Source organism: Phoenix dactylifera, chromosome 7 (genome assembly GCF_051530095.1).
Source record: "Phoenix dactylifera cultivar Ajwa chromosome 7, Ajwa_hap1_PhDact_Kaust_v1.1, whole genome shotgun sequence".
Taxonomy (NCBI): Eukaryota; Viridiplantae; Streptophyta; class Magnoliopsida; order Arecales; family Arecaceae; genus Phoenix; species Phoenix dactylifera.
The window spans coordinates 31673089-31691822 of NC_143196.1; the positions used below are offsets into that span (position 1 = coordinate 31673089).

Here is an 18734-nt window from a genome sequence, read left to right on the forward strand (position 1 = left end):
CTGCACTATCAGCATATCAAATTATAGCTAAATAATTTGTTAGAGCGACATGAAATTATTATTATCTGGTGATAAGCTATATACACCGGAAAAAGGGCTAACCAGGTAGTGAGTTAAGAAGGATTTTAAATTGCATTAAAGATCATTGAATTTATTATTCTTAAAATTTAGAGATGAGTTAAAATGTTTTTTTTAGCAGAATACATTACCCAAATTAATGGATGCCAAGCCTTGGTGACCACCCCTGTATCTCTCCTATATGCTACCATTTTCCAATTAAGAACTCTAAATGGAAAGTTTATTTCTGTCGCCTAATAACACAATCCAGTATCCAAATATGTCCTGGTAACCGAGGTTATTAAGTTCCATCAAATGGAACATTCTGCTGTGTACTTTTTTGTCAAAAATTTGAGCAATCTATTATGCTATATACTTTATGATCTGTTCTGACTTGAAATGTCTCTTCCGGCATAGTTTTCAGCCTCACGGTATAATAGAATTTTCTTTTTTCAAAAGAGAAACCAATGGGACTAAAAAAAAACAGCAGTGATGTGTGTGTGTGTGTATATATATATATATTAACTTTATTTATCGGGGCTTGAATGATACCACATTGCATCAAATGACAGCAGCAATAAATTTTGACGAGGCCATGCTATGGCTTTATACCAGAAATTTTAGTGAACCATGGGTGACCTCTGTTTTCTTGTGCGGAAGTTCGCTGAGCATTAATGTTTTTGTTCCATCACCAGAAGAAAGCATGATATGTTTGTCACTTGCGACAACAATGACTATCTTATAGTTTCAGAGTCTACAGTGGTCGATACTTTCAAGAGAAAAAAATATCAGATTGGAATTAAAAAAAATTATATATTTTATAAAAAAGATTACATTTTTTATCAAAAAATTATGGAGAAAATAAAAAAGCTTTTTTTATGGAGAATTGGAGTTTTTTTCTTTCCAATGGACACTAAAATTTATGAATAATTTTTTTTTTCATTATGGATATCATGTGTATTTTATATAATTTTTTTTTAAAAAATTGATGCTTAATCAAACTTAACTCATTTTTGATATGTGCCCCTTTTTTTTTATGATCAACCAAATATACTATTTTTATAAATTATTTTTATAAAAAATATTTTAATAATTTTTTTTTTCAACTGAATGAGTTCACCAACAATCCGAACAGTGTAGACACCAATAATCATCCAAAAATAAAGAAATAATCAAAGGTTTGGCCATTCACCACCCGTTGTCCATGATCTTTCTTTTGGTCGGCAGACTACCATCATCAGCCATTGAAAAAAAAGGATGGAATCCTTTTCTTTTAAGACCTATGTTCTTAATTGGGTTCTTGTACTGTGTAAAACTTTTTCACTTTGGAAAAGAAATTGTCGCGAATACCTCTCTCTCTCTCTCTCTCTCTCTCTCAACCACTAGTATCAAATCTTCATTATGTAAAGGTTTCAAGTCCTCCTCTTCTCATGCGTTTTTTTTTTTTTTTTTTGTACACGTAGAAAGGAACTGTAAGCAATGGGTTATATAACGGTAGGTAGCCTTCTTTCAAATGCCCCTATTCCCTAAACCTGGGTGAACAGGAGGATTCAATCTCAAATCACTTAGTACAACCTCTAAAGGCTTTACCAGTTTGATAGACTAGCATCTTTCTTATGTATTAATTAAAATGAGGGTGTTACGAAAGGTATTCTTTCAAGCAAACAGATGTTATCAAGTGGTCTAATCTCACGCAATTAAGACTATTTGACTGTTAGGTGGAACACTCTTATTCTCTCTCTCTAGGTTCCCCATTCCTTAGTGTTAGGCAAATGCAAAGCTGCCCAATTACGTGTTAGTATGCTTAAACTTTTTGAACTAAAAAGCCATTAGATATACAGATCTATTTGACTCATGTCTAGGATCTAAATTTATGGGTTTGGGTTTAATTTAACCAGATTAGATCACCAACCAAGTCTGCTATAGGTCTAGCGAGTGTGTGAATCCAATCCTGAGTCTGGGTGTTGGATGCTTTATTCATTAAAAAATAGTGAAATAAAAAGAACCTGCTAATTGATCAAGAAAACATAAGGAAATCAGCCCCAGAATGATAATTCTTTTGTACTGAAGGATTGGACACTTAATCCTCCATATCCCATAAATAAAAAAGAAAAACACCTAGTAAATATATTATATGTCTATGAATTCGAAACTGGATGCGATATTCTGAGGATTTATACAAACTAGTCTTTTCAATGCCGTTGTGATGTGGAAGCTTCCTAAGTCTCCGTATTAAAATTGGTAACCAATTGATGAATTTTTAGGCCTCCAATGAACTATGTTTAAAAATCATTGATACATGTTCAAGCTTTGCTACTGGAATAATTTCTATGAGGTTAACCAAAAAAGCTAGAAACGAAGAATGAAGCCTTATCTGAAAATAAGAACTTATGGATAATTAAAACCCAAAATGTTAAGTTTGGAATGATAGAAGTATCCCTATGCAATAATTGAAGCGATCAAATATGGTAGCAATATACGAAGCAAGTTTGGCCTTTAGGCTCCTTTCAAAGGGATTCTCTTAATATGATAGGTAGTTGGTACCTTAAAGCAACCTCATTCAAATTTCAAAGATGCTACTTTGTGCTGCACCCAGTTGCAAGTAGAAATATTCTCTTCAATGAGCCACCAATTTCCACAACATCTCTAACTTCATAGAAATTTTCTCGAACTCGTGTGGAGAAAACCACTGCCCACCCTTACAAACTTGCTAGTGTGGCGCATTGAGTTCTCCACACTCAAAGGATTCTTCCACTGATATCAGTCTTTAGTATGGTCAAGGTACTCTTTTTGCCTCCTATAGGCGCGCCAACCATTTGGACAAGGAGGAAGCCTTCTTCTCCAAACCTCCCCTTAAACTCTCAATATAAGCCTTGGCCTGCAGTGTCGTTTTAATTTATCTCAATCTGAGGCAAGGAGGCATGGGTGCAGTTACAAACATTACACCGGTTGTCAGCAAGATCTATTGCTTCTCCTCCCAGACTACATTGATGGTGAGGAGGCGGCCTCAAATCGTGAACGGAGGCGGCTTGGTGGTCATGAATTCTAACCAGAAAGTGGTTTTCTCGGTCGATGGCTGTGGGATCCTCGGCGTCAAGGGAGAGTTGATTCTAAGAGATGGTGATGGAGCTCCGGTACTCTTCATTCGTAAGAAGGTGATCACTCTTACTCCTTCTTCTCGTTCCTGTTGTTGCCTCCATGCACTGAGCTCTTTCAAACTCTCAGGGAGGCGTCGTGCAAGCACTAAGTGCTCACAACCGATGGAACAGCTACCTAATGGACTATGAAAGACCAAGCAAGCTAGTCTTTAGCTTGCGAGAGCCGAAATCGCGTCTTCTGACGAAGAGTGCTATAAAGATCTCGATTGATGCAAAGGAGAATGGCAAAGATGGGAACTTTGAAGTGAAGGGATCCTTCAGCGAGAGGGCTTGCACCATCATGGATCGAAGAGGGAACGTCGTTGCCCAGGTAAGCAAACCATGCAATATTCGTGTGCACAGTACAAACCATGAGACAGACAGTAATTTAGCTTGTTCGTCTTTTGGGTTAGGTGGGTCTGAAGGAGACGATGGCAAACAAGGATTTCTACCATGTGGTGGTGCAACCAGGCTACGACCAGGCGTTCGTTATCGGAGTGATAGCTATTCTTGACAATATACATGGGGAGTCCACCAGGTGTTGATGGGAATAGAAGGAAGACCAATACAGAAGGAGTTGGAAGTTGTACAGTAGAAGCTGGATGCGGGAGCTGAGCATGCTTCGGTCCATGGGATTGCCTCTCAAGCATGGATTGCAGCGTACTGTGGTTGTGGAGGTTCTTCACAGCCTGCAACCGATCCAAACTTATTAAATAAAATTACCACTGTTTCCTGTACATGGTTAGCCAATTAATGGCAGGTAAAGCGAAAAAAATTGTACGTAGATAATGTGTAAGTTAAAGAAGAGAGAGTTCTAGTTGCTCCTCTTTTGTTATGGAATTGCCTTTACGCAACCCTTCGTTATGCTAAACTAATTATTATGGAATTTCACAGTGAGTTTATCATTTGGATCCACATACCTTATTCATTATTATATTAAGGAGAATGACTTCAAATTCTACTTACTTCCGTTGAGAGCTGTGCTTTTCTGAAATTTGGAAAAAGCTTTGAGTTTGTCTTTTTCGAACATGTGGTCGGCTCTGGCTCTTTCATGCATGGGGCCCAGACTGAAGAAATAAAGGTGGATGCCAAGGAAGGAACCACCCACTCCTCTCTGCTGGTCCTGGCCTCTTTCTTGGTCCAGGCCGCAAAGAAACTCAGAGTTCCTTTAGCAAAAAAAAAAGAAACTCAGAGTTTGGACCAAGACCAAAGGCAAAAAGGACTAACACCAACTGGAAGTTTGCTCTTGACGCCATAATTTCAGAGATGGAGAATCTTCGGAACGTCAAGTCCAAAGTATCTAGAAAGCAAGAAAATTGTACAACTTTATAGGGCCTCACATGGTTTTCCATCCAGTTAGAACTGCAAGTGAGCCCAGCTTTAGGGTTGCCCACTGGAGAAGTTACAATGGACGGGGGTTATATCACCTTCATTTGCACGAGTCCACCATTGGTTCATGCAATGGCCCCTTCGAGATCTGTATAGATGCATGAATCATAACGTTCGGGAGTGCCTCAAGATCTATATAGCATGCAATCCAATAGCCAATGTTGTGAACAAAAAATTATCATTCTTCCATACAAAAGATACAGCCTCCGCATGTTCATGCGTGCGAACCACGCCCTCCAATCCTACAACTAGTAACATAACCTCCAAACTCCAAAACATTAGACCTTGAGTTTAAGCTTCGCTTTTCCTTAAATCCTTATCCTTAAATTACATAACAATAGTTTAGTTTTTAATTCTAAAAATAATCATAATTAAATTATTCTAGTAAAGATTTATCCTTAGATTTTTTCATTCTAAATATAATCATAATTAAGCTCTATCGAAAATCAACATGTAATAGAAAAATTTAATTCAACAAGAAAAAGATTTCGGAAGTTTCAAAAAAAAAAAATAGCATATCTAAATTCTAAGAACTTGCAAAAAAAGATTATAACTTCTAAAAGAGTTAATTAAAGTTTATTATTTTGGATCTCTTTAGAATTTAGATTTTAGTTAAATTTATTATAACCTCATTTTGGTGGGTGTTCACTTGAGCTCGGCTACTTTTTCTAATAGGGCACGGCGTAGGGGGGCCCAGACCGCATTCCATTTCCATCCTTAGCGATGATGTTCCGTCACCGTCCGGTAACTTAATGGAGCTCTTCTCTCACAAATTAAAACGTTGCCTTCCGAGCACCGGCTAGTTCTGCATGCCACCGGACCTCCCCTCTCCTTGCGGGGTCGGTACATGCTTTCTCTCTCTCTCTCCCTCCTTTTATTTATATTTTTTTTCGACATTTTATTTTTGGAAATCTAATTGTTTAATTTAATTTAATTCTTACTATCTTGAGTGGGCAGTAAGGAGGAAGGGACGAAGGGATTTTTTTCTCGATACTTTTATCGGTTTGAGCACAACTTGTTTGAGAATTTGCCTCACCGAAATTAAATGTATGATTTGAACCTTCCTTCCTTAGTTATTCTAGGAGGGGTAAAAAAACCAACATATTGAGTAGGAACAGACATACACAAAAGGAAAAAAATAAATAAATAAAGCACCAATAAAGGAAGGAGATTAGCCTATATACTTCCATTATTTTGGGGTGTCATTTATTTGATATATTCTGTTCCAAATGCCACGATGAATCATTTTATGACTTTATTCTGGACATGGATGCATGGATTGTTGGTATGTTAGTGTAAGTCACTTGGTGATGTTTATTTGTGAATTATGTGAGTTATTTTATGACATTGGAGATAGAAAGATTTGCTTTGAAACAGTGCATAAAATTAAATTCTGTCAATGTGCTCAAAAAAAAAAAAGAATTGTATCAAGTACCTTTCTTGCCTATATAAGTAAAGATCGTACATAGAAATATCTCTGAAGTCCCAACACCAGTAAATGCTAAGCAATGCCTTGAAGCAATACATTTTCTCTCATGCAAAAATTGATAGGTTTAAAGTAGTATATAGGCTGGGAAAAACTGGTGAAGATTACTTCTAGAGCCTTGTGCAATAATTGGTCGTTGCGTATCAATAAGATTTGATGGGAAGTTTTGACTGACAGATTTTAGCTAGGTTGCGCTATTGGATATAGTGGGGTGTATTGGGAAAATAGTTGAAGATAATATAGGAAGGATTTGTCCAAAGCCACATTGACATGAACAGAGAACCATGTATGTCTCGCCAGAAGAAGATGATAGGGTTGAAATCAGGAAGATGTTTGGGCGTCAATTGTGACCAACAGCAATTTGTTTGAAAGTTTCTTAAGGAGGTCTTAGAAATGGTGATAAGGAGCTTAAGGAAGCTGAATTAAATTAAATTCAGAGCGATGATGAGGTTTGATGCCATCAAAAGGTATTCATGGTGATGATATAGGGTCACCATGCACCACTATTTATTGTTCTTATGCTTAGCAGTCTTATGTTATCTCTTTATTTTGTGTTGCTTATGGGTGTGTTTACAGTGAGGTGGTGCAAATGTTTGTGGCTTAAGGAGACCATTTCTTTGCGTGTGTTGCAGTTGGAGTCCGCCAAGGTCTTAAATTGTTGTTTATTGCTTGGCACCATGCCAGATGGATTATTTCAGCTGCTTTGGGTGGGTACTTGCATTTCTGCCATCATCTCCCGAAACTTCACCTGTACTACCCAATATTCTTCCCATAGCCGTAAAATAAGGTGAGCACTTTCACATTTTTGACATGAAGAGATATCAAGTAAGACGACACCTAGATTGATGACTTTGTAGTTTATATACTGATCCATATTAAGGTTCACTAAAATATTGGAATGATATATAGTCTTGTGATGAAGATGTCAAAATTTATTCGTAAAGGCGCTTTTGGAGTGTTCTTGTGGGTATAATTGCCATAAGTCATCACTTTTGAGTCTTAAGGGAAAATTTACTTTATAAATCCTGTTATTGGAAGGATTGCACAAAATGCCAACTATGAGAAGACATTGAACAGTATTGCAGTTATATTTTGTCGGCTTTACGTGGAAGGTCCAACTTAAGTAAACTCTCACTGATTCTTTCCCCTAAATTTCTCTGAGATTTTTGTTTGTTTTAAATAAAATTATCTAGGGAATTTAATGGTTACGCCATGCCTCTATCATATGTAGTTAACCCAGTCTCAAGTACCCTTGATATGAAAGTCATCAACTTCCCTCCTGCATCAATGCAATCGAGTATGTAGTGCTCTTGTATTCGTTCGAACAACTTCTGTTGAAGTGGCAAAAATAGCCATATCCTTTTATCAGTCCTATTCTGTTCTGTTCGACTCTACATAAGAAGTGCTTTAGTGATAAAGCAAGGAAAGAACAAACAAAAAGCATAGGCTGTAGAAGATGGAAAGATATTAATGATTAAATAAATATTATTATGTCAGAGTTAAGAAAACATGTGCATTGGGGTACTTCTCATTATGTTTTAAAGTTATAATCACCATAGGACTCAATTATGTCCTGTTATTAGTTTGTCAGAGTAAGCACAAAGGCACCCAGTGGAAAATATCATCAGATCATGTTGGTTACCACTACATTATCATTTCCTAATGTTAAGCATTCTTGTTCTTCTTGACTGGTCGTTCAAGAGCTTTACTAATTCCACGGTTTTATTTAGCAGAGTCTTACGCTCCAATCAAACCCCATATCTCATTTCAAATTATCAGAAAGAATGACAGATATCAAGCAAGATGATCTAAAGTTCTCTATGTACAACACAGTTCCTTTGTCGTGATTTGTGCTCTACTCTCTCGAAGGTGTCTTGGTGAGTTTCTGTACAGCGCATTGCCTACATCCCGGCAAAGGGTCTCAGAGCGACTCCCAGACCTGGGGGACCTTAGCTTGTGCCTGTGACCATGGTGGTGCTGTCCATTCTCTGTTGCTTCTGTCTTCCTTGAGTCCTCTTCATTACCATTCTCTGCTGATACTGTGTAGACAAAGGGGCCAATCGTTATGTCATCCATTTCCAAGAGAGGCTCCAGGATCTCGACAATGGTTGACATCTGAGGCCTGGATTTTGGGTTTTGGCTCAAGCACTGGTAGGCCACAGCAGCTGCCTTCTGGGCGCCCTTGGTGGAGTACTGGCCCTCGAGGCTGGGCTCCATGATGCGGTTTAGCTTCCGTGCATCGTTTAGACATGGCCTCGCCCATTCCACAAGGTTTTGCTCTCTGCTTGGCCGGCTCTTGTCGACAGACCGCCTCCCAGTCAGTAGCTCAAGCAACACAACTCCGAAGCTATACACATCGCTCTTTGCTGTGAGATGGCCTAATAACAAAGCAAGTTGATCAAGAACTCGTGCAAAGTTAAACCAAGAAGGGAACCAGATCATGTTGAAGGCTGCATCTTGTGGCATACCTGTCATGATGTACTCTGGTGCGGCGTAGCCCTGCGTGCCCATGACCCGGGTCGAAACATGGGTATCATCTCCTTCTGGACCATCCTTTGCAAGTCCAAAATCTGAGAGCTTTGCTTTGTAGTCCTAAGAATTATTCAAGAATGTCCTTATTAAGCATATTGTCATTCAAATGGTGAGATCTTAACCTTCACTAAAGCAGAGGTTATGTAAAATATATGGAGTACTTCAAAAGTATATTTGAACTGCAAGCAGTCGAAGATTTCTAAGCTTTACTAATGGAGCCGGTTCTTATCTTTTAAAAAGAATCATGAAGCAGAGCCTGACCAAACACAGACATATTTACACTGAAGTTTTCAGCCATGACCTTAGCTCATATTTTGGTGATTGTTTCCAATCTGATAGATGCCAATTAATGCTCCAGGGATGAGGCTTGGAAGGTCAGGTTTGATGTCTATTCTTTCTGTTTGGTCGAGGGAAGGTAGTTAATCTGTAAGTCAAACATCAAGCCAGCGTTTTGGCAAATCCTTTCAGATTGGAGTTGGCTAAAAGCATGGCATGGTTCACTATGCCACGAAAACATGGAAACCAAAATTTTAGTGGTTATCCTTATGTTTGTCAAAATTGTTCTAGCTTCCTGCATCTGAACGTTATAATAACATCTCTTGCTACGTTGGTTCATATTTTGATCCTTGCATCAGTTTTCAAATTTTGTAGTCATATCCAACAAAAAATCTCAAGGACAAGAATGGTCAAGGCAGTGGAAACCGTAGAAGTATCCATATGCTAAGTTTATAAATGTAAGGCTTGCTTATTTCAAAACATAAGTTGCACGATGGCTGAAGGTTTGAAAGAGCTGGATAGGAATTATGAACCTGTCAAACCTTGGTATACTCAGAGCGAAAAGTCAAAACATTTGAAATAAAATGACTTGGCTAATTTAATTTGATTTATATGATTTTTTCAGTATTTCTGAGGAGTTCATGATGTGATGATTGTTTTCAAGTGCTGTAGTTCAAAATAGTTATATATGGTTAGATATCAATGTTAATTAGTTGAATAAAGGTGAGACTAAGTGCTCGAGTTGGCCTCCATCGTTCTCATTAGCCCTGGGTTCTACGTTTGCAGAATTTTCTAATATATATGCAGTCAGACCCTGCCAACCGGACTCGGCCAAGTTGACTGTTCTCACCACTCTGGTTATCAAGTTGCCGCTTGGAAAGGCAAACCTTAATTTTCTAAGCATGATTAGAACTTGATACTGTGATTTTTGAGAGGAGAAAGGAGAATATCGAAAGAGAATTACCGAGTCCAATAAGATGTTTGAAGCTTTAAAATCTCGGTATATCACCGGCTTTTCAGTCTCATGGAGAAAGGCGAGGCCTTTGGCAGCTCCGACGGCGATCCTTAGCCGTGTTAACCACGGTAAAGGAGCAAAAAACCCTGCACATGAGGTAATAAACTCATAGAAACTTAAGCTATGAATTATGATTAATGCTTAAGAAAGATACAGAAACTCAGAATATTTTATTTTCTAATTCTCTTGGACGTACTTTATGGTGTAAATCACCTGCCGTAGCAAAAAAAAATGAAAAAAGAAAGGAAGAAAGATATAGAAGCTTTGTTAGCTCTAGATGCCATTATCTCCTGTGTGTTCCAAGTGATGTAGGTAAGACGGCATCCCACGCCTTAGTCTTAGTATCCATGATGACATGGACTAATATCTAGGTAACGATCAACTTTAGACTTCAATTCATCAACCATCATGAAGTGAAGAAGTTAGATGCTATTTCTTTTACCCGTGGCTGTACGCAATTGTGAAGCCTAATGTCGGTGTCCAACTAGGGTTTTCCCACTAACATAGCATATATCCAGTTTGGAAGTGGACTCTTGACCATAGGCTATAAGGTTAGACCGTAGACTGGGTCTGGTTTTGGTGGTAACAAGAAATGATCAAAAGAAAACTTCCTGTTGGATAAATGGAGTACAGGGTCATAGCCTAGCAATTGGAGGAAGTTTGGAGTTCAAAATCTACAAGGCTTTCTCCCACATTTCTGACATGAATATTTTTCACTATTTCAGAAAAAGACATGGTTATTTCTAAAATTATTTCTTGCAAATGATGGGGTGGTGCTCAATACTGCACTAAGAAGAAAACATGATAACATAGTGCATCAAAGAAGAATCCCCAGTACAAATTCAAAGGCATGAAGAAAGAAAACAAATTTGGAGAGAGGAGGCGGCTTGGATGAGAGCAACGAAAAGAACCTAAAGATTGACATGTTGCTCTTAAACACCTTAAAATACGGAAACCTGGCCATGCTCAAAACACACACACACGCGATAGTGGGAAAGACGTGGCCAGTCTCTTGGTATTTGTTTGCCCACAAACGCTGTCGACATACCCACGTCTCTCTGAACTTTTTAAATCCACAAATTATTTCAAGAAGCTCTCTCTTTCTCTCTCTTTTTTATTCCAGAATTCATGCAGCCGGGCAAAAAACTGATGGAATGAGACTCCGCAAAGTTATATCTATTTACACGTTACCACTCGTTAAAACTTTTACTAAAAACATATAAAAATAAGCAAAAGGACCCCACTAAACTCTCAAAAGCAATAGGCACAATTTTCAGTCCATGCACAGTTAACAATTATAAAAACAAAGAGCTCCTTTCCCACCATATTTCTTGAATAATAATAATAAGAAATAAAATAATTACAAATTCCAAGAAAATGGACAAGAAACGAATGGGTCTAGCTTGCTTAATAGTTAAATTGTGTCATACTTTTCCTTAGAACTTAATGATGTATACTGATATGTCATACGAGCACTAGAACAACTTATATCAAGAGCCCTACCAAACCTAGATGGCGACTGGAAGAGAGAATGTTCAAAGTGTTGGGTGGCTTACTCTTGAAGAGATGGTTCTCCAAGCTGCCTCGAGCCATGAATTCGTAGACCAGGAGCCTGTGCTCTTCCTCGTAGCAGTAACCGATCAACTTCACGAGGTGGGGATGCCTCAGTTGCCCGAGAAATATAACCTCGGCCTGCCATTTAATTAATCATGTCAGATATACTAAGAATCAACTTTTTAATAGATTGAAATCATGATTTTAATGCATCAGGATCTCCAAGGTTCATCATTTCAATACCAAACTCTGTACCAGTATACGAGATGGCATATGCACGAAAAAAAAAATCGTAAATGGTTTTGAGGAGCCAAAGCCATGTAAAAAATAGTTCTCACCAGCCATTCCTTGTGGCCTTGCCCCCCCTCCAAGTCCAGGAGCTTCACTGCAACTGATTGGGCCTTCAACCCGGGTTTGACCTTGTCGTCGACGAACCCCTTGTAGACGGGACCGAACCCGCCCTCGCCAAGGAAGTTGCTCATAGAGAAGCCCTGCGTCGCCACCTTCAGCTCCGCAAGCGTGAAGACGTAGAGATTGGATCCAACAAGAGATATTGATAGGTCCTCAGGAGATAACATGCCAGTGGAGTGGCTGACATCGGAGAAGGACAGCCTCTGGAGCGACTTCTGCTTCGTTACAAGCTTCTTAGCCCGGATTTGCGAGAGTTCGTCTCCCCTCCCGAAGCATGAAGCCAGGAGAGACCACCATGAAGCTTTCGACTTCTTCCGGGACATGTCGAATTAAGCCGGCAACTCTCCCTGCCGGCTCAATCCATGCAGCGCTGATCGATCACGGGCGATCGAATTGGTCTGATATATAAGCGGAAGCAATGGCCGCTGCTGCTGTGGAAGTGCCTTCTTTGGCTTCAAAGTTTTTGAGGAGATTTTAGTTGTTAAGTGTTTGATAAATGGTCACCTCAAAATAGGCGAGGAGGTTGGGGAGATGGAGTTGAAGTTGTCTTTGGGTGGAGGAGGAGGAGGAGAGGATGGAAGACTTAAAAAGGAAGTGGGAGCCAATTATTCAGAGCTTACCAACTACTCTTACCAAATATATAATCGTTCCTTCTTCATGGGTTTGAGGGAAATGTCTTTGCTGACCCTCGCCTTTCATTCTTTGGCAATCACAAAACAATTTGGAGAGTATAAAAGATACGAATGAGATTTTGGTCTTCAAGGCCAGTTTACCAAACTGGCTTTTCCTTATACGCTTTGTGCGTACTTTCCATACAACCAAAATAGCATGCAAGAGTTTCTAATCTTCTTGACAATATTTGTATATTTAAACCATTTAAAGGTAAACATGGTTGTATGCTAACAATTCGGGTTTCATACTACATATGCATACTAAAAGATGGTAAAGTAGAGGGTCTTTTTCAACAATATATCTCTCACTACATTATCTTTTTAATTTGAAATATACTTGGCGATATGGTATTAGTTATATCGATCGCATCATCATCATAGTTATGTTTGATGATGGAGGCATGATATATTTCATATATCGACGCGCTAATTTAGTTATAATATTAAAGTTGAGATACTATATACTCATCCCATCCGGAAGTTGCCTCCAACCAAATTGTAGCCCCCTAATACCATCTAAGGAAGTGCTAAGTTGTACATGTTAGACTTAAAAGTTTTACACTAAAATCAACATTATCATCGACATCTAAAAAGAAAAAAGAACGAAATTAACAACTCTACTCAAATGGCAAGGAATTTATTCTCCTTAAATTATTGTCATACGGACATCATGACAAGAAGCAAGTCTAAATTGATGACAAATATTGAATGGTTGAAAATGCTATAATATACAACTAATTTAAACAAATATGGATTTTGTTCCACAATGAATTTCAGACATGGACAGGCCACCAAGATTAGAACCTTCTTCTGCTGTTGCGCAACGGATGACACATCCATCCATGGGAAGAGACAGCTTATCGTTTTAGTGTAAAGACAAAGGAATTAGGTGGTTTGAACAAAGGAACTTAGATGAAGTTTTGGCCTATCTGTGTCTTTCGGCCCCTAAGTTTTAAACATGTTTTATATGCCCCTTTCAACGGATTCGCTGCACGTAGCTTGCAGACTATAGCCACAATAAAAAAGGGATGAGCTATAGCTTCTAGAACTTGACCTTGCTCTAATGGGGTGCATCATCTAATGTTGAAGGCTCACCAATTAAACAAAAGGACTCAAATTAACTACAAGGATTAACTTTAAGAGAGAGGCTACGTAATATGGAACAGCGCCGAGCACCAACCAATGTCTTCTTGAAATTTTCTTTCTATGTTTTATTAGCGAGAACCTGCCCCTCAGTATTCTTTATAGCTCGTGACTCGCGTGTTTTTCCTTCGTGTGGTTTTGGTAGCAAGTCAGGATATATACGTTTGTGGCTTCGAATAAAATCTATGACTTATTTAGGAGGTTGGAGCAGCAAGTGGGGCCGAGCAGATCTGAGTTTAGTTGGATGGATGTTTAATTCGAGTTAGCTCTGAGTCCATTATTTTATGCTGAATCAATTTAATGGATTTGCGTCAGGATGATCTTCCTTTAAGCGTGCTTTCGACCGGGTATAAGTCCAAGGAGTTAAATCCAGATTCTTGAATTAATTTTTGCAAGGTCAGAAAAGGTCCGCTCTTGACTGATCATGCCAAGCCTGATTTTTTCGAGGAGAATGTTTGCAACTTGATTGAAGGTCGTGTGAAGGATGAATCCAGGAGTCATAACTTCAGGTTCGATCGAGTTCGTATAGATGAGTATCTGTTTGGCCTAAAGTCAAAGGAAGGCCGTAGTGCTTTTAGTTGCTTGATCCAACCATCATCTTTATTTGAATCCAAAATGAAGATAGTTAATTTGTTTCTTAAAATCCAATCCAGTCGGCAGATAGGATCAAAAACTCAAAGTACATACTTCTCAGCTAGGATTCAAATCAAAGCCTGTGATAATATCTACCAAGAGGTTTAAGCAGCAGGTTGAACTGGCAATTTTATTCAGACAAAAGTCTTCGAAACCCTGAGTAGTATATAACAAAATACTCCAGCCCTCGTGGCCTTCTTTGTGTTGTAGAGTCAAATAATCCAAATCAATTTCCAGATGCATGGCTAAAAAATTTTGGCCTATCCTAAAGCAGGTCAAGTTGTAGGATTAGGCCTGGCCTGTGCCTGTCCGGTGCATGAATCCAACTCTTTTGTGAACCCTGAATGCACCATTTTGCAAAACTAGCCTAGGATTCTAAGAAGAGATCAAAATGCTTTAGACTTGAAGATTTCAATGCTTTTATCCTAAATGCCTATGGATTTGGTGTAGTTTGAATCTCCAGAAGCAGGATTAAACTAGTAGCCTTCGCATGCATGAAGATCTTTTATCATCCCCAGTTGCTTCACTATTAAAATTTATTTTTGAAAAACAAGACCCTTTTAAAATATATATGCTTAATTAAGTTGTGTGGTGTTCGTATTGCCATATCGGTCTAACGAAAACAATTACATCTATATGTAGTCAAGATAACGGTTAGCAACGGAGTTGATTTCTAAAGCTGCAGTTGGCCTGCCATCTGATTTTGCATAGAAATAGTCATACCAAATGCAATATACTTACATAATCTTATTTTTTGTGAGTATTAAATCTTGGCTGGTGAAATCATGACCAATCTGTTTGACTAATGGACCTCTGTCTAGACCTTTTGACCCCTCATGTATATAAACATGGCTCAGAGGATCCTACAGGATCCAACTGCTTCTAGGTTTCCTTCATTTTAGTAAGCTGATAATCTTAACTGTGACAAACACTGGATCTGATTCTAAGAAATTCTTCTTCTTCTTCTTCTTTTGAGCAGATTTGATTCTTGAAAATTGATGAAATTGGCACTAGGAAGGTGCAAATATCTGTACAGATTCTGTGTTGAAGTCTAACTTTTTGCAAATTCTGAATACAGCCAATTTCTTTCCACAATTGGCTATGAATGTAGGGTCGTGAAAGTTGAAGCTCTTCTTTGGTTTGGCTTGAGGCATATGGGAACAAAGATGTTTTTGAGAGGAATATAGAATAAAAGATGTTACCTCATGCGTAGGTCCAATATAGGTGCTACATTAATTGATGTGTTCACAGCCAAATTATTTCAAATTACTCATAAAAAAAAAAAAAATTCTAGTCTACTTCTTGTAGTCATAAAAAAATTCTTATCTGCTTCTTGTACCTGACTTGTACACATCAGCAAGATTTGCAAGGGATTTCAGGCACAATCAAAAGAATCATTCAGATTTCATTTTACTGGCAGTGGTGTCTATGGAAGATTTGCTAACTTAACTTAGTCTGAAAGCATAGCAATTTGAAGACGAAATCTATCAACAGTAAGCGTATACATGCCAAGTGATGCAACTTTCTAGCAATCATTATTCTTCTTGATGTAAAACTACTGAAGATTTTTCTGAATCTCCTCTTCTTAGTCTCTTTCTGAATTTTTTTTTCCAACCCCTTTCTATTCTTCTTTACACTTTAAATCAATATCAGTTGATGTCATGAAGGGACAAGGTCAACATCGATGGGTAGGTGCAGAAATTTAAACCTCCAAATGAAGCAACAACTGCAGTATCTCCACGACATTTAGGTCTTCTCTCAGGACCTACTTTATAAAAACTTTACAGTCAAATAAAAACCCAAATATAAGGTTACAAAGTTATAAAAAAAAAAAGTTGATCACCAATGATATAACATTTCTATGGGTAGCTGGAGAACCAGTTTTCTGTACCTCAGCTTTAAATCCATTTGTCAATGGTGCACGCGTTTGGATATGGAATCGAGTTATATCTACAGGTCAAGAGTGAACATGTTTGTCTTGGCACTTATCTTTCCTTCACACTTCGTGAGATGAAACCAGCTGAGCCAACCTCTCTCTCTCTCTCTCTCTCTCTCTCATACACACACGTGCATGCACATGCATGCGTACATGCAAATGCATGCATGCATACCATAGAGATCCAATGCTTGGACATATCAGCTGATTTAATTCAGTGCAAGTGGTTCACTGTGGGACACAAACCAAGTGCAGTTTGGCATGGCTCCAAGCTTTCAACCAAGTCATGACCAATATATATTATGAAACAATTTTTATCATTTATTTATTTTTTTTTAAAAAAAAAGAAGGTATCCACAAATTTGGAGAAGGGGATGCATCTAGTAATTTCTGGGCAAGCAACTCTACTTTTCTCTGCTTCTGCCACAAACACCCAATTCCTAGAGTAAAGGATCACACACCTAAGGAAGTTGCACAAATTTTTATGTGGTTAACTCCGAGAGTCAAGGACTTTAAAAGCAGCAGAGGTGTGGCTTGGTCATTAGATGAATCATTCTTTCAAAATTACACCCTTTTATTGACATTTAGGAGTTTGAGCAGTGTTTAGATTCTACTTTCCATTGCATATGGCAGGAAACTAATATCTTGCAGGCAGCAAATCTTCTGCTAGCTTTGCAAGTCCATGATATCATCTGCTCTTGTATGACCTGTTAAACCATGGCACCTAAGAGAAACATGACTGCCAAAGTGGCACTTTACGAGTGGACAGGATGGCTTCACAGGAGCCAATGCATACAGAAAGACAGCATCATTCCACAATGCATTTGGTGTTTTTGGTTCCACATTGCACTTGGTGCTGGCTGTGTTTGCACCAAAATTTTGATTGCATTAGTAATATCCTGTAAAAATTTCTCTGTTTTCATTTTACTTGTAGAAATATATATGTTTCCGGATAGAAGCTTCCACCTGCACCACACACAAAAAAAACATCATTGTTCGATATCCAACATGGTAAATCCCAAATAGTGGACCACTTTCCTTTCCTTATTGATCGTGATAGGAATAGCGACCGCTATTTGCCTACTTCTGGGAGCCAATGATCCAATAAAACCAACATCTCTGGATAAAAATTGTCGACCACCATTTAGGCCTGATTGGCAGAGCTTTTGATGGGCCAGAAAGTATTTTCTGACCCTTCAAAAGTATTTTTGGATGGAATAGAGATATTTGGTAAAAAAATCGAAAAATTGTTTTAGCTTTACTAAAAAGCTGAAAATGTCTACTTAGGAGAAGCTCCAAAATAAAGCTGCTTCGAATAAGTACTTTTAGCACGCATCGGAAAGCTATTTTAGATTTTTAAATTTTTTTTCTTTTTAGACCAAAATACCCATGATAAAATCATATAATTACATAAAGTGTCTCTTTATATCATAATGCATAAATAAAACAATCTGCAAGAGTCCCAACAAACAAGAAACTCTAACCGATCTTGGCTTTCTCTCTTGCCATGTGATCAAGATATTATTTCTTTCTTCTATTTATTTATCCATCATTTTGAACAAGAAAAGCACTGGAAAGAAAAGAATCATAAAATCTCACTTTTGCAAATATGATTGTGTCTCGATATTTTTTTTTCTTCCAAAAATTAGTTTCTAAAAGTACTTTCTCAGTTTATTTATCAAACACTTATTAAAGTTCTACAATACTTTAAAAATATAGTTACCAAATAACAAGTAGCTTTTTATAAAAGTTCTACTTCAACAAAACTCTATTTCTAAAAGTTCTACCGTCAACAGCTCTGCTAAATAGGCTTAGTCGGAGTAGAAACTGTTCACTAACAAAAAAAAAAAAAAAACCACAATGTTCTAAGAGCTGTTAATATAATAGGAAAGCAATAGACAATAAAAACTATTTGATTGGTCTGTTTGCTTAAACAAATGCTCGCCAAATTTTTTTTCCAAAAAAAAAAACACTATCTTTACAAGCTAGAATGAGGATTTGAATTTAAAATTAAAATACATTATTTAATTTCAGGTGAAAAGGGAAAAATGTTAGATGGCAAACGCTATGCAAGATATTTAAAATCTGTAATTACAAAATAACAACCTCATAATGGACACCATTCAAACCCATTATTAATTGTAATATAATGTGAACCAAGAAGCGTCTTAAACCATTATAACAGCCGTTATGACAACCAGGTTTAAAATAAAGGCTGTCTTTGAAACCTCATAGGTTGGATCAGGTAATTTTCCCGACGACATAGGTTTAGCCCAACACTCGGGCTAGACTCTCCAACCCATTGACACGTTGTCAAAGTAGCCCGACAAGGAATTCAAATTGATCACCTGTTGGCGGGCGATAATACCGTATTCGTCTTGTTAATAGATTCTCCAGTCGGTAGGCAATATCCATCTCTAAAATCTTTTCAACTGAACCGCATAAATCTTTGTCAGCCGAATTAAGATAATTTTTTTAACAGAAATCATTCCTT

The 18734-nt window shown here is 37.9% G+C and overlaps 2 protein-coding genes and 1 long non-coding RNA gene across 4 annotated transcripts; 2 read left to right on the forward strand and 1 right to left on the reverse strand.

Moving 5' to 3' along the window:
• Positions 1–2965: 2965 nt before the first annotated feature.
• On the forward strand, positions 2966–4053 carry LOC103702085 (protein LURP-one-related 6-like). The gene is made up of 3 exons (XM_008784379.6): positions 2966–3212; positions 3283–3525; positions 3608–4053. Exons 1-3 carry the CDS (start codon positions 2979–2981, stop codon positions 3737–3739), a joined length of 609 nt encoding a protein of 202 aa, XP_008782601.1. The 5' UTR covers positions 2966–2978; the 3' UTR covers positions 3740–4053.
• A 1206-nt stretch (positions 4054–5259) lies between these two features.
• LOC113462429 (uncharacterized) lies at positions 5260–8840 on the forward strand. Its single transcript, XR_015967525.2, has 2 exons — positions 5260–6856; positions 7803–8840. It is a non-coding gene; the product is annotated as an uncharacterized LOC113462429 (long non-coding RNA).
• Positions 7774–12479, reverse strand: LOC103702075 (serine/threonine-protein kinase RIPK-like). 2 transcript variants are annotated; one of them, XM_008784366.6, is made up of 5 exons: positions 11785–12477; positions 11449–11584; positions 9842–9978; positions 8538–8661; positions 7774–8447 (listed from the first exon to the last, which is right to left on the reverse strand). In XM_008784366.6, exons 1-5 carry the CDS (start codon positions 12178–12180, stop codon positions 7888–7890), a joined length of 1353 nt encoding a protein of 450 aa, XP_008782588.4. In that variant the 5' UTR covers positions 12181–12477; the 3' UTR covers positions 7774–7887. The 2 variants fall into 2 exon arrangements, with proteins under 2 accessions (XP_008782588.4, XP_089780584.1); XM_089924458.1 differs by having other exon boundaries at positions 7774–8661; positions 11785–12479.
• Between the last annotated feature and the right edge of the window lie 6255 nt (positions 12480–18734).

Excerpts from the sequence above, each read along its gene's own strand:
- LOC103702075 (XM_089924458.1), bottom strand. The coding sequence starts at position 12,180 with ATGTCCCGGAAGAAGTCGAAAGCTTCATGGTGGTCTCTCCTGGCTTCA. Across the intron at positions 9,979-11,448 it reads GGAGAACCATCTCTTCAAGA|GGTTTTTTGCTCCTTTACCG; the intron begins GTAAGCCACCCA and ends CCTCATGTGCAG. Across the intron at positions 8,662-9,841 it reads CAAACATCTTATTGGACTCG|GACTACAAAGCAAAGCTCTC; the intron begins GTAATTCTCTTT and ends AATAATTCTTAG.
- LOC103702085 (XM_008784379.6), top strand. The coding sequence starts at position 2,979 with ATGGGTGCAGTTACAAACATTACACCGGTTGTCAGCAAGATCTATTGC. Across the intron at positions 3,213-3,282 it reads TACTCTTCATTCGTAAGAAG|GGAGGCGTCGTGCAAGCACT; the intron begins GTGATCACTCTT and ends TCAAACTCTCAG. Across the intron at positions 3,526-3,607 it reads GAGGGAACGTCGTTGCCCAG|GTGGGTCTGAAGGAGACGAT; the intron begins GTAAGCAAACCA and ends CTTTTGGGTTAG.